The sequence below is a fragment of the Coregonus lavaretus genome (genome assembly GCF_964263955.1).
Source record: "Coregonus lavaretus genome assembly, chromosome: 22".
Classification (NCBI taxonomy): domain Eukaryota; kingdom Metazoa; phylum Chordata; class Actinopteri; order Salmoniformes; family Salmonidae; genus Coregonus; species Coregonus lavaretus.
The window spans coordinates 28,435,423-28,451,441 of record NC_140009.1 but is presented as its reverse complement, the minus strand read 5'-3'; the positions used below and the strand labels follow the sequence as shown (position 1 = coordinate 28,451,441).

At 42.4% G+C, this 16,019-nt stretch overlaps 1 protein-coding gene and 1 pseudogene across 2 annotated transcripts; both read right to left on the bottom strand.

The window, feature by feature from the left end:
* Positions 1–680: 680 nt before the first annotated feature.
* LOC311150012 (YTH domain-containing family protein 1-like) lies at positions 681–7,675 on the bottom strand. Its single transcript, XM_084187253.1, has 6 exons — positions 7,280–7,675; positions 6,733–6,757; positions 6,230–6,324; positions 4,287–5,909; positions 2,435–2,479; positions 681–2,254 (listed from the first exon to the last, which is right to left on the bottom strand). Exons 1-6 carry the CDS (start codon positions 7,304–7,306, stop codon positions 2,225–2,227), a joined length of 1,845 nt encoding a protein of 614 aa, XP_084043379.1. The 5' UTR covers positions 7,307–7,675; the 3' UTR covers positions 681–2,224.
* A 3,102-nt stretch (positions 7,676–10,777) lies between these two features.
* LOC311149584 (sodium/potassium-transporting ATPase subunit beta-1-interacting protein 4-like) lies at positions 10,778–14,391 on the bottom strand (annotated as a pseudogene). The gene is made up of 5 exons: positions 14,254–14,391; positions 13,657–13,737; positions 12,026–12,217; positions 11,436–11,496; positions 10,778–10,833 (listed from the first exon to the last, which is right to left on the bottom strand). The product of its transcript is annotated as a sodium/potassium-transporting ATPase subunit beta-1-interacting protein 4-like (transcript).
* Between the last annotated feature and the right edge of the window lie 1,628 nt (positions 14,392–16,019).

Sequence of the window (16,019 nt, the reverse complement as noted above, 5' to 3'; positions counted from 1 at the left end):
CTCCCAATACTGGAAACGGTCTTGCTGGTGTTTATTGGCATTAATCGAATGAAGCAATCCACCTGCATTCTAGGTCAATTTATAGGTAAACTGCGCAAGTGTTTTGGGGGTTAGGATTACCGCTTTTCGTGTTCACGGCGGACCTTGATTTAATAGCAATACAATTAAGGCACGCGGTGGATGCCAAGAGAGGAATCACGTTAACATCGATCCAAATAATTGAAGTGATTGTATTTTAAGCAATCAAACAAAACATGTCATCATCAACATAGTTACTTCATTGGTAAGAAACATAGTCTACAACTATGAACTCTTGTGATCAAACACTGGAAAAGTATATGGACACATTATTTTAAGAGTCTGTTAGCCTTGGTTTGATGTGCTGTGAATTATGTAGGCCTACAGTTGAATTTGTTTTTAAGGATCATGGAATCAAAAATAAATAAAAGGTGTTTTGGGTTTGGGACTATACCATTGGTTTCAGCAGAGAAAGTACAAGTATTTGATGTGTTTTTGACCCAGGTCTGAAATGGCAACATCCATACTTCAGGCACCACTCTCTCATATCTAACGAACAACAACAATGTGGGCTTCCCCCCCAAAGGGAAACAGGGGTACAAAGGGAAACATAGGCTACTGTAGATGCACCTTTCACTCACAATGGAACAAACCAAAAACACTTACAATAGATAGTATACCTTTAATAATGACCATGATCAAATCTAAGAATGTGATAGTGACCTTTGATACAACGCATATTAAATTCAGGGGTATCTTAAACGTTTGTTTTCTTAAATGTTCATATATTCTCACAAATACCATTATATAAATCTGATTCCCTCAATCACACTCCCCTCTGTCTTTTGCATACACATACGGACATACACAGTACAGCAAGCAGGTCCCGGAAATAAGGAAAAAAAAGAAATCACAGATACCATATATACTATTCTCTGGGTTTTCATACACTTGACATTAAATTAGTCAAATTAATTTTAAGATTACACATTTGAGGCATTCTCAGTTAGCATTGCCAGTACATTAAAGCTTAACATTTCTGAGGATGAAGTGGAAGGGTTATAGTGACGTAAATATCAACGCTTTATTTCTGTTAAGGACAAGGAAAGAAAGAGTGACAGGGCTATCTTGATTTTAAAAGCAGTACAGTACATGCTACATTTGTCCCCAACATGACTTAAACATAGACCCCTGTTGTTGGAATGCCGGGGAACAGAGAAAAGTAACAGCTATGATTTTAAAATAACAAGGAAAAAGACAACATAATAGTATTGACCAGCTAAGAACCTGAACTCAGACAGTATGTTTGCATTTCCACCCCATCAAGAAAAAAGAAAGGGACCTCCTTTGAGAGCGGATGTTCTAGACATCTTTCCCCTGAATCTTTTTGCTGACACACTTGAGTTACAGCACAGCAAATATAGAGTTTCATTGACACTGTTGTCAGAAAGAAATGTTAAGGCTCCACTCTGAAAAAAGAAACAAAAATAAAACGTCTTGTATCTCTTCAACATCATTTGTTGTCACAACAGTGTTAAGCCAAGTGATACATTATTTCAAAAATATCTCTTTTTTTAAACATTAACATTTTCTAATGTCACAACCTTTCACATTATCCATTATATGCATCATTTGCAGAAGCTTTTCGCATCTTCTACCAAGCCACAAGACCACCCTCACATGGACAAGAAGGGCATAACACAACAGTTTCTTTTGATTATGCAAAATAAAACTGGCCAAGTACAGTTATCAAACATTTGTCAAGATTCAGTTATTGTTGCGTTCACTCCTCCTAAATCAGAACAACCAATACAAGCACTTAACGTTTCTCCAACACTCACACCACCACAAGTTGAACAGTCACTGAATATCAGCAGCATGTTTGATTTTTTTTTGTTGAGACGTGCAGATATTTGTTACTCATAGTTAAGGATGTGAGTGTGGGATTATAGCAAATAAAGACCTGCCAGGCTAAAAATACAGAAGAAACAAAAGGATGAAGCAATTTGATTAAATGGAAACTGACTTCATCCCTGCGCACAACTTGGAGACTGGAAACCGGACCAGAAGCAGTGTGGCTCAAAGTTTGATGTGGGCCAAAATAAATATGAGTTTCCAATTTCTTTATGTCCTCTTTTTTTCATTATCTAAATTCCAATATGTCCATCCAAGTATAACCATTGATCAAGCTATAAGGAACATTCTTCTATTGTGGTTTACTTCGATTTTGGCGTTCCTTGGGTGGGGAGGGGAAGAAATAACAAAATTGTTACCATTCGAAAACCATTAATAAATGACATCTTCCACCCCCCCCACCCCCCACAATCGTTTATTATTTCCTTAGAGACATAGGGAACAATGTCTTGATGGGCAGAAGCCAAATAAACGGTGAAACTTCACTCAAAAGGTTATTTACCTGATCAAGTCGGGACCCTCTCTGTATTGGAGCTGGCTCATAGGTCTGTTGAAAGAAGTAACAGGCCTTTAGGGATGGTTACACCTCTTGCACAAAACAATAAAACGGCAGCAAACAAATACAAAACGGTAGACATTTGGTCTGTGATGGGACAAATCAAGCAATACAAACTCAGGTTGGCCCAACATTTTAAAAACATCCCTATGTAAAGGAGATGTACAGTGCATTCGGAAAGTATTCAGACCCCTTCTCCACATTGTTACGTTACAGCCTTATTCTAAAATTGATTAAATAAAACATTTCTCATCAACCTACACACAATACCCCATAATGACAAAGTGCAGATTTTTATAACATTTTCCTAATTTATATATTATTTACATAAGTATTCAGACCCTTTGCTATGAGACTCAAAATTGAGCTTTGGTGCATCCTGTTTCCATTGATCATCCTTGAGATGTTTCTACAAATTGATTGGAGTCCACCTGTGGTAAATTTAATTGGATTGGACACGTCTATATAAAGGTCCCACAGTTGACAGTGCATGTCAGAGCAAAAACCAAGCCATGAGGTCGAAGGAATTGTCCGTAGAGGTCCGAGACAGGATTGTGTCGAGGCACAGATCTGGGAAAGGGTGCCAAAACATTCTGCAGGATTGAAGGTCCCCAAGAACACAGTGGCCTCCATCATTCGTAAATGGAAGAAGTTTGGAACCACCAAGAATCTTCCTAGAGCTGGCCGCCCTGCCAAACTGAGCAATCGGGAGAGAAGGGCATTGGTCAGGGAGGTGACCAAGAACCCGATGGTCACTCTGACAGAGCTCCAGAGTTCCTCTGTGGAGATGGGAGAACCTTCCAGAAGGACAACCATCTCTGCAGCACTCCACCAAATCAGGCCTTTATGGTAGAGTGGCCAGACGGAAGCCACTCCTCAGTAAAAGGCACATGACAGTCGCTTGGAGTTTGCCAAAAGGCACCTAAAGGACCATGAGAAACAAGATTTAACTCTTTGGAGGAAACCTGGCACCATCCCTATGGTGAAGCATGGTAGTGGCAGCATAATGTTGTGGGGATGTTTTTCAGTGGCAGGGACTGGAAGACTAGTCCGGATCGAGGGAAAGATGAACGGAGCAAAGTACAGAGAGATCCTTGATGAAAACCTGCTCCAGAGCGCTCAGGACCTCAAACTGGGGAAAAGGTTCACCTTCCAACAGGACATCGACCCTAAGCACACAGCCAGGACAATGCAGGAGTGTATATTTCTTTATTCTTTTAGATGTGAGTGTATTGTTAAGATATTACTGCACTGTTGGAGCTAGGAACACAAGCATTTCGCTACACCCGCAATAACATCTGCTAAATATGTGTATGAGACAAATAACATTTTATTTTATTTTGATTTGACATTATAGTGCATGGAGAATGGTCTTATTTCTATCAGGAAAAAATAAAGTAGATGCTATTTCCACTTGGAACCGGTAGGTTCGATAGACCTTATTTATGGTTTCAACGCGTGTAAAGGTGGTGGAATTATTAGGGAATTAAGTAAAGGTCAGAATAAGGCGTATCTGTAGACACACCTCCGCCACAACTTCATTTATTCGATCTCCACCCCAAACGCATAGCGGGAGAAAAGCATTTTAGAATAAGGCTGCAACGTAACTAAATGTGGAAAGAGTAAAGGGGTCTGAATACTTTCCGAATGCACTATATATATATATATATATATATATATATATTATTATTTATTTTTTGGGGGGGGGTCTTTACAAAAATGGATTAAACATATCCTTAATGTATGATGAGTTAGTTCAGGATCTTTGCGATTAACAAGAGACAGTAATTATGATTACCTTTCTGACAACCTCCTCTTCTTCCTGTCTCTTCTCATAGTGGGAGAAGTCATCAAAGATGGAGGTGGTGTGTTTGTAAGTGGCAATGATCTTGAGCACCTGCTTAGCCTTCTCCAGAGGGACCTCCTGAGTGTCCCTAGAGTTGGTCACTGGCTTGTTGTCATTGTTTTCCAGCCTGATGTGCCTCAGCTGGCTATTAGGCACGTCTTTCACAAACAGCCAGTCCACGTCAAACTTGCCTTTCCACTTGTCCTGCGCCCAAACGCCAGCACTGGTGCCGTAGTCCACGGGCGAGAGCATCTCTGCCACGCCACAGAAGTGGCCGCTGCCATTGACGCTGAACAGCAAATAGACAGGGCCTTTGGCATTGATGGCACGGAAGGCTGAGTCCAGACGCTTGTTACCGTGCTCTGTACTGCACCAGATGGAGTATTTGATGGAGCGGTGGATGTCGTCCTCAGAGTAGCTCTTGATGATGAACACGCGGCCGTTCTTCAGGTTCCAGTCAAACTCCTTAGGGTTGTAGCTGTGGGCAGCCCGCAGATTCTCCAAAACAGGGTGGTTCTCTAGACCTGGGCCAGAACCTGGAGGCACACCTCCACCCCCTCCGCATCCATTCCCAACACCCCCACCACTAGAGGAACTGCTGCTGTCCATGCTGCCCCCACTGTAGCCCGGGTTACGGTTGCGTGGGGCAACCCAGCGGGTCTGAGGGGGTGGGTCTGAGTTGTGGTTCTGGTATGACTGCGGGGGGGGCGGGCCCATGGTCATCTGCTGCACAAGGGACTGGGCAGATTGAATGGACTGCTGAGGGGGAGGGGGGAGCCCGTGGGGGAGGTGGGCGTGGCCATGAGAGTGGAGCTGCTGCTGCTGTTGGTGGGGCAGCGGAGGGGCCACTTTGCTTATAGGCCCCTTGTTATCCCATGTCCCAATGTCCATGTTGTGTTTGATGGGTGGTGGTGGCAGGGCTCCCCCCATGGGCATGCCTGGCTTGGCCTTCAGCTGCTGTGGCTTGGCTGGTTTGCTGGCGATAGCAGCCCAGGACGTGGGCTTAGGAGCGGGCATGCCAATTGGTGTTCCACCGTTGCCTGTAGAAACAGCCTGAGCCACAGCACCACCGCCGATCACAGAGCCCACACTCTTCACGCCTGAGCCATTGCCCGACACATCCCCACCTATCTTTAGCCCCAGCATCCCCTGCTCCAGGCTGTTCATGCCTGGTGCCTTGCTCAGAGTGTCACTGTGGAACCCTGTCTGGCCATCAGAGACTAGTGTGCCCCCCAGGGAGCTGGGAGGGTAGCTGTAGCTGCCCCCATAGGCTGAACTCTGAGTCTGCTGGCCTTGAGACCCACTGGTACCCCAGGTGGAGAAGGCCGGGTTCTCAGGGAAAAAGTTAAACCTATGTGGGTAGATGCTGTTGCCAAGCCCCCCAGGCTGGCCAAACACAGTGTCATGCATGAAGTGGTGGTCTCCATTGCTGAGGGGCGCATATGGGGTCAGGTAAGGGATAGGGGGGTCGCCACCGGTGGACCAAGGGGCCTCGCTCAGGGGGTAGGGGAATCCAATGGAGGGGGCATAGTAACTGGACAGGTAAGGGTCAGTCATGGATTGGTAGCTGTTGTTCTAGAAAGAGTGTAAATACAATTTGTTGTTGAAATCCTGATATATCAAACTAAATATCAACATGACCTACCACCACCAAAACTCCAATGACCGTTAGCTTATACCCCAAAAATCCATATTTTGGGACCAAAGGGCCATGCGTGCAGTGCTTAAGGCATCATCTTTAATTATGTCAATGGTAATAATATCTGTTAACAGTGTAGCCAAGCAAAACTCCTGTCCTCCTGTGAGACAGTATTGATTTTTGGTCTTCCCCTGCAGCTAAGTCACATTTTCCCCTTCTAATTCAGACAGATACACACATTTCAAAAATCACTCACCTGATTGGATTGGCCAGTGAGATAGGGCTCAAAGTCATTATCATGTACAGTTTCCTTCTGGTGGAGTGAGCCATTTTGCACTGAAACTGGAAAGACTGATAGTAGGGTTATTTATCAATGTGTATGTCAAATAAACAGACAAACACACACTTACATGTCTCTCCTTCATTCAATAAACATCAATATATGCATGAGAAGACCATAGAAATCTGATGTTAGCAATGTTGTTCTGCAGTCAGTACTGACTAACACTTGGGTGTGTAAAAGCTGTAAGACATAAAATGCATAAGACATGCATCACTGAAATTGTCAGAAAGTGGTGTGTTGACCGTTACATAGAATTTGGATCGCACGAGCCAGCATTGTATTTACACCGCAGGTGCATTGTTTGTAACTCAGTCCGTGCATGGTCAGTGCTCGCTACCGGCAACCAGCTGAGCAATCGCCGTATACCTAACTAGTCACACAAATTATCTAGCTAACGTTAACCACAGTGATCTTACCTTTAGCGTCTTGTCCTTTTGCATTCTTAATTCCCGTGTAATTGGTTAACATGTAAATGAGAGAAAATCAACGTTTTAGCGGTCTAATTAACATCCAACACACTCGCTGAAAATTAGAAGCTCGCTTACATTTACGTTAGCTACCCAACACGTTACTAGCTAGCTAACGTTAGCTATGTAAACACGTCATTGCGTTAGCACAGAACCACAACTTGCTAGAACTGCAACAGCTGAAACTGTTTCTGCCAATATTAATAAGGAGAATACATATGAAATACATAACGTTAGCTAGTTAACGTTAGCTAAAAGCCTAAGTGCTAGGAACGAAACGTGGCGATACCTTCTAATTATTATTGGTATAAAAGTCTGATTTATTAAATGGTAGCTAGCAGCTAACCTGCTAACTAAATTGGAGTTAACGTTAGCTAGCTAGATAGCATCTCAGCAATGGCAACGGGTGAATTGGGCGCACAATCAACCCCCTTTCCTCAATGCAAGGCCTTCTTGACGCTGAGTGGATTTTTTCTGGAAAATACAGTCTGCCTACCTGAGGGTCAATACTTGTAGCAGACATAATTCATGAAGCAAGCCACTGGATTTGTGTAGAGCGTTTCAATTAGACGTGTTCCCTCAAAACCTGCGTTTTATTCGTATCCCAGAACAGTAGCTAGCTAGCTATTCAGCAAGATTTTTTCCTTCGTTACAGTCAGCAGCAAGCTAACTCAAACTACTGTTCCAAGGCTCAATTCTGCCAGTCCCCCTATGTTTACGTAAATCCAATTTGGAGATAGTCCTGGTGGTTTCGAAGGGTCCACTGTTAGGATTAATCCAATGAGGGTTGTATTTTTGCTTTTTCCACCAAATACCAAATTGCAGTTATTCTGCTGATGGCCCTGTTCACTTCCCCCAATAGCAGGTTCATCCGGGGTCTAAATGAAGGGGATTTACGTCAGCGGCACACCAGGCGCGGTGCATCAATGACAAAACGTCGGAAGTCATGCCTCTTCAATAGGAGGACTGCGGTAATCGCGTTTCAGAAGCATCAATTGTGATCTTTAATGCTCTGCCGTGATGACGAGTCAGCGCGCTAACCAATCCAACGGAAGAGTGATGGGGACGTTCTGAAAGGGGCCGATTTATTTGAGGCACAATCTACTAGATTTAAATTAAGACTTTGATAATAACATTTCAAACTTTCACACTAGAGGAAATACTCTCAATAGCAATTTAGATATCATGTACATTATCTTCACGACTGCAAGACACTTGAGTTGGCTTACGTGAAGTTACTACAAAGATTATGTCTAAAACATTGCAGTGAAGCCATTTAGTGACTTTTATTTCCACTCACACTTTTTAAAGACAATTATTCTGTTGTGTTTCTCACAAACATTAAGTTATATCTTTGTTATAAGTGCTTCATAGAGAGAATGTAAAGCTGCATGTATTTATCATAGCCTCCAAGTAGACCTACACCCCTGCAATAATTTTATAACATTGGAATTTGATGGACTGGACTCTGTGAGTCGCGACTTCAATAATATACAGTGATACTCACTGACCGAGCCAATGGTTAACATGTTATTTAAAAAAAAAAGTCAATAGTAAGGCAAGTAAATGAGGAATATGACACAAAACATACCTGCACACATTGGCTAAAAGAAAAGCACAGTTTATTTAAACAAAATTCACTTAAAGATACAGTTAGGGCCTTTTTCCACCAGTGGCCAGGGGCGGTGTGTTCATTAGGGCGATATGGGCGACGCACTGCCAAACGGGAAAAGGAAGGGATTTTTTTTCTAATCAATTATATCACGGCAACAGTAGTTATCAGTGTTCTAATCTAGACGTCTGATCTGCCACTAAATGTCCAATCAGGCTAAAGTCGTGCTTCAAATGGCCCCGCCCCTTTTGGGGCGATTTCAGTCAGGTTGAAAATCGCCCCAGAAGTCTCTCATAGACTCTCATGTAAAATCTTTTTTTTTTCAAATATCAGAGCTTTCAATACAATCTCTATGGGTTCCGGGAGGGCTTGCACTTACGCGCTTTCGTCATACGTAACATAACCATGAACGTAACTAAGAAAAGAGCGGGTAGCAGCGTCAATCAATTCACGAACTACTGTCAAGATGGCTAGCGTTCAGTGCAACTCGATTGTCTCTTTGAAAGAAGTTCCTTTTTGTCGGCGAACAAATCAAGATAAATTGGCAACGAAACAATTAGGACCTCCCAGACCAAATTTAATAATTCAACAGGTTTCTACTAAAGGGGGAAAGTCCTACACCCGAGGATTTTCCAAAAATTGGTACGAACGAAAAACCTGGCTAGCAGGCTGCGATGTAGCTAATGCAGTCTTCTGCTACCCCTGCTTACTCTTTCACCCTGAAGGCGGCACGGCAGACAGCACCGCTTGGACAGCGACTGGTGTAACGGACATGCACCATCTTTCAGAAAAGAATAAGAAACATGAGCTGTCAAAGACCCACATGGATAGCTGTTTGAGATTGTCTGCTTTGGGGAGAGTGAACATTGCCACTCAACTGGATGAGGGATACAGGCTAGCTGTCCGCCGCCACAACGATGAGGTTAGCAAGAACCGCCACATCCTCAGCCGGCTAATCCAGTGTGTGAAGTTTTGCGGAGTGTTTGAGTTAGCTTTGCGAGGCAACGATGAAACTGAGGGCTCCACCAACCCTGGTATTTTTCTTGGACTTGTCAACTTTGTGGCACAATTAGATGAGGTGTTTTATGGAAATGCATATTGTTTATGCAGTGTTGAGGAATGTGAAAGAACACCCTTGATTATTTTTACTGTGATAACTTATTTTGCTTTTGTAAGCCAACACTTTTGAGATCAGTCAATAAATGCTTCTGGTATTGACTTATATGCTGCCCCTGTCTTCATGTTGTTGCTGGACATATATTTTTTAAAATGTGTGTAGGTCACCTAAATCATCAGAAAAATTGCCCCCCCTGAGAATTTTTTCAGGAGCCGCCACTGCCAGTGGCATGTCAATTCGAACAAAATTCAGAGGTAGGACTAAACAAATAGAATATGCTTTTTTACATGACAACCACTGATATTAGCTAATTTATATCACAATATCTTTATTTTCCTCTGCTATCTGGAATCTAATGTATGAACTGCGCACAGGCGCACACACATACACACACACACACACACATACACATTTACACACTTATACCTTCACATAGGTCCAAATCCTCACTATAAATCTGTCTACATAACTTTGATAATTTGCACGTGACTCAAATGTTCATGCAAATCTCCTATTAACATCAATGTAGGACACACAATTATAGGGTTTGGTCCATTTTCAATGGTATGCGTAAATGCATATTTTTTTACAGTGCCATTATGTCATAATACAACAAATACCATTCCCTGTACACTGATACATGTTATGTCAGAATTATTAGTAGTTTTCTGATTGTACCTGTATTGACCTATAGCCTGCAGGGTGCCACTCTGTTTTTTCTCCTCTCTTGCCAACTTCATATGGAATTGTCATGCCAAACAGCTTGACAATGACATTGGAGTAGGCAAAAGCACAAACAGATCTGGGACCAGGCTAGTATTGACCATAACTGCACTGAACAGAGAACTCCTGTTGGTGTAGGCTAGTATGCATTAAGAGTGCTGGGAGGCAGAGGAATTATGTTTTGAGCAGTGTGGGGATGTCTTCTGTTTCAGTGACTGGAGATATGATCTCACTCTTCCAAAATAGGTATTTCACTCTGTCATTCCTCTTCTGCCCTCCTTGCCTGTCAGTCATTTTCAACCCACTTGCAAGCCTTTTCTTATAGTCTGTAAAACAAAACATGATGGTAAGGTAACTGCACAGTCTCAGACAGAAACATACTGAGTACATACTTCAATATCCAATGTGTGCACACACACACACACACACACACACACATACACGCACACACACGTATGTGTGTGGTCTGATACTGTGTGTGCCGAATATGTGTGATTTTGTTCCCCCTTTGAAAATAATGGTACTTACAGCCCAATGGTACACTATAAATACTGCGGCGATGGTTTAGATGGATAATGAACCCCACCAATGAAATTAACTGAAAAAGAAAACCCAATTATATGAATAAATATAAAATGATGCAATACTAATTTAATCAATGAACTTTTTGGATGGAAGCGTCACTTTTGAGCTCTAGACAGTTTAAACCAACTCTTAAATAAAAGGGCATAAATTATTAAAACAAGTGAAACATAACAAATAAAAAAGGATAAACAAGGCCTTGACAGTAGGGCTGTGACATTACCAGCATCGCGCAATTTTTTCCATGGCAAAAATGAAACCATGAAGCAGACTAAACTCTCTCTTTGGTCCTTTACAAACCTGCTGTATGTAAAATAGTGTGTGCTATAGCTTGGGAAATACATGAATGTGACTCTGGATGACAACATAATGATGTTTGTTTCCAACATTAGGGCGGTTTTTCTAAAGAAGTTAAATCCGATCCGTGTTTTGTTTCCTTGCCACGATACTAACGTGTGTCGCAAAACTGGTATTGTCCCGGCCCTACTTGACAGTATTACATGTGGCTGTGACCTTATGCCGTACTATCTGTTCTGTACTATGTGTGTCAAATTGTGTATGTGTTTTCTTTGTAAAGTGTGTTGTGACATGTGTAAAATGCACTTTAAATTCACATACAGCTGTCCTCCTCCTCTGTGAAGGTGCTGACCACATAGCAGGCATAGACCAATCCCAAGAGCTGTAGGCACAAACACAGAGACCACCAGTTCAACATTCAAATCAAATTTTATTTGTCACATGCGCCGAATACAACAGGTGTAGACTTTACCGTGAAATGCTTACTTACGAGCCCTTCCCCAACAATTAAAAAGTAAGAAAATTAGCAAATAAAAATAGAAAATAGTAATACAATAAATAACAATAATGAGGTAGTTGAGGTAATATGTACATGTAGGTAGGGGTAAAAGTGACTAGGCAATCAGGATAGATAATAAACAGAGTAGCAGCAGTGTATGTGAAGAGTGTGAAAGTGTGTTTATGTGTGTGTGTGTGGCGTCAATATGCATGTGTGTGTGTGAGCATATGTGTGTGAGCATATGTAGTGTGTGTGTGTGTGTGTGTGTGTGTTGGAGTGTCAGTGTAAGTATGTGTGAGTGTGTGGGTAACATGTAACATTACATTCCAATGAAGCCCACCACATGGGTATGTTCTGAATTTATTTCATTGTGTGTTTGTGTGTAAGAGAGAGAGCAAGAGAGAGTACTCACAGAGATTAGGAGTTGTATGATACAGTGTAGGAACTATTGGTATTCCAGCCAGCATCCCAGAGCAGAGATGAGTTTTGGGCTCTCCAGACTCTGCCATCTAGTGGCATGAAGGTCCCTGTCGTCACAGCCTGGCCCGTTGTCTTTCCACCATGAACGTTGTGAGGATACACCCAGGGATAGCAGGTCGCTCTCCTGCAGTGACACAGCATATGGGCTGTTCATGTTCAAATCACATTTTATTTGTCACATGCGCCGAATACAACAGGTGTAGACCTTACCGTGAATGCTTACTTACAAGCCCTTAACCAACAATGCAGTTGAAAGAAAATAAAGCTAAGAAAAACTAAAGTAAATAAATATATAAATTAAATAAAAGTAACACAATAAAATAACAATAGTGGGGCTATATACAGGGGGTACCGGTACCGAGTCAATGTGTGGGGGTACAGGTTAGCCGAGGTAATTTGTACATGTAGGTAGGGGTAAAGTGACTATGCATAGATAATAAACAGCGAGTAGCAGCAGTGTGTTTGGACCATGATAGTTTGTTGGTGATGTGGACACCAAGGAACTTGAAACTCTCGACCCGCTCCACTACAGCCCCGTCGATATGAATGGGGGCATGTTCGGCCCTCCTTTTCCTGTAGTCCTCGATCATCGCCTTTGTCTTGCTCACGTTGAGGGAGAGGTTGTTGTCCTGGCACCACACTGCCAGGTCTCTGACCTTGTCAGTAGCTGAGTGTAGATGCGGTGAGGAAATCAAGCGCAGGAAACACGGGCGTTCGTCAACAGACTTTAGTTAACAAAATGCAGCACCAAACAGGCGAACAGCCAACCCAACCGGGAGGCAAAATACAAATTACGCACAACACACACAGTGCGTAAAAATGAAGATAGCGCACACAGTGCGGACTCTCGGAAAACAACAAACACGAGAGTAATACAAAAGAGCAACAGCTTGACAATAAACAATACCACATAACACCTGCCCCCACACACGAAAACTAAATAGGCAACCAAATCAAACACTAACAAGGGACAGGTGTACAAACAGACAAAACCAAACAAACATGAAACATCGAACGGTGGCAGCTAGTACTCCGGGGACGACGACCGCCGAAGCCTGCCCGAACAAGGAGGAGGAGCAGCCTCGGCCGAAACCGTGACAGACCTCCTCCCTATAGGCTGTCTCATCGTTGTCTGTGATCAGGCCTACCACTGTTGTGTCGTCAGCAAACTTTAATGATGGTGTTGGAGTCATGCTTGGCCACGCAGTCGTGGGTGAACATGGAGTACAGGAGGGGACTAAGCATGCACCCCTGAGGGGCCCCCGTGTTGAGGATCAGCGTGGCAGATGTGTTGTTGCCTACCCTTACCACCTGGGGGCGGCTGTCAGGAAGTCCAGGATCCAGTTGCAGAGGGAGGTTTTTAGTCCCAGGGTCCTTAGCTTAGTGATGAGCTTTGTGGGCACTATGGTGTTGAACGCTGAACTGTAAAGCATGTTTATGTATTTATGGTATGTAATTGTTTGGGAAAAGAAAGACTGATTGATGCAGTGCCAAAATAATACACAATTCAAGGTGAAGCAAATTTATTACTTGATAGCGGGTCTGAATATTAGTGACCAATACCTTGGAAAGGCCTCCCAGGTCCAAATAGAGACAGCTCACAAAGACATTCCACGCCACCCAAGGTAATGTCCACAGCAGGTACTGAGGGATTAAAATATATTTGATGATCATTTTAGACACATAATGTCTATCTATTTGTATGGAGGCAAATCTCTATACATGACACAATTGTAACAGTGGCCAATGCTGTTCCACAATAGTTATACAAATGGCTTTGCCTTCCACACGTACAGTTCCATTCTTCTATGAAGAATAGGCACATTTCATGGAATTATCCATGTTGATTTCAAGGTGTAATTTGTAAGTAAATACAGTACACTGCATTTAAACTTGCCTATGTAATAACCATTTAATTACATAACTTTCTCGACTTTTAATATAACGTGGGGTCAATATTTATATTTGCAGCACATAAACATTCTTACATTACAGGTGATCCCTTACAGCTCTTGTACATTGGATTATGAATTAACAGTAATATTTCAGTGAGGACTGAAAATTGCTTTTATTTGTCTTAGACAAAAACACAACATTATCCATTGTATGATAGCCTGGGGCAGATTAACACAAAAATAGTGTGGCCTAGATGTGACTTACTAGAGCAATGTAGCGTGGTCTGTACTGAATGGTGCCAAAGAGGCAGAGGATAACCATGATTATGTGCAGGAAGTTGACCATGATGGGAGTCCACTGGTACCCAAGGAAGTCAAAAGCCTGCCTCTCTAATGCTGTCATCTGGGATGTCAAAGGGAGAGAGCAGGAGGGGCAGAAAGAGATGGTGGGTTAAGAATCTCTATGACATGTATTATGCATGATGAAGCATCTTATCAAGTCATCCACTCACTGCTTCAAGACTCTCCAGATATTCTAATCTAAACAGTTGGTTCTGAATTGATGGATGGTGGTGTTAAACGGTCATCTCCCTACAAAGCATTCACTAGATTATTTTTTCCCCATGCTGACTGCTCTCTCTGGGTTGTCAAGGTAACTGAGCCACTGGGACAAACCATGTTGCAGGGAGAGGGGCAGAGCAGGGATGTGAATTCTGTCCTCTGAGGTCGCCTTCTCAATCACTCAAAAGGGGGGTAGGGTGGGAAGAAAGAGCGGGACAAAGTGGGACTAAGGTTCAGGCAGAGTGGGGTTTGGCTCCCTTTCCCCATTGGTAACTCATGCAAGCAAGATAAACATGCATCTTTTTGTATTCTAAAAGCACACAATCAATTATTTTATTTTCAGTGTTGACCCATAGCTTGTAGTAATGGTGAGCATGAATACAAAAATCTTAATTTAAAAAAAATATGTTGGAGAGAAAGATGAATTTATGTTTGATTTATGTTTTATTGATGTGTAACATTTATATAATAATAATACACTTAAATTAGTTTTCTCAGCACACAATATAAATGGCCAATTATTGCATAATTTTACTTCAAATTTGTTTAATTCAATTTAGTTGTATAAGGAAATGTGGTCCTCTGTAATGTGGTCCTCTGTAGCTCCAGGGTAGTGGGTTCGATCCCCGGGACCACCCATACGTAAAAATGTATGCACACATGACTGTAAGTCGCTTTGGATAAAAGCGTCTGCTAAATGGCATATTATTATTATATTATTATGAAATGGAAAGACTATTTGACTGGTGTGTCGTGGGAACTCTAATTTACACGTTTATCTCAAACTTGCAAAATTTGGCTACTTCGTTTTGTCGTTCCAAAAACAATTTCAACAACATCAGCTAGCAGAAGTGGCAGTAATCGTTGAATAGAAGTAAATCAAGGCTATGGTAGCAGGTGTGTTTTGAAAGTCTGTATAGACATACCATGTCTCTCTCTCTCTCTCTCTTTCTCTCTCTCTCTCTCTTGGAGAGTGGTAGCTCAGTTGGTAGAGCATGGCGTTTGCAACGCCAGGGTTGTGGGTTCCATTCCCACGGGGGGCCAGTATGAAGAAAAAAATAATTATGCACTCACTAACTGTAAGTCGCTCTGGATAAGAGCGTCTGCTAAATGACTATAAATGTTTTTTTGTTTTGTTTTTTAATGCAGAGGAAGATCAGCATACATCGTCGTCGTCTCTTTCTGCATAAACGGGTTCCAAACAGGCGAATCGAAACAGCAAAGCAACTTTTTATAAATGAATAGGGGCAAATTGAATAGTCCTCCCCATATCCAAACATTTAGCAGACGCTCTTATCCAGAGTGACTTACAAATTGAAACAAGCTCTCCCGTCCGGGGACGTGTCGTGGTTTGCGGTGGTGGAACAAAACTAGCTGAGAAGGAAAAACACATAGGACTGTTACAACGAGGGGGAGGGGAGGGGGCATAGTAATTGCCCTACTCGGATGCTCTGGTAGGTGTGGCGCTAA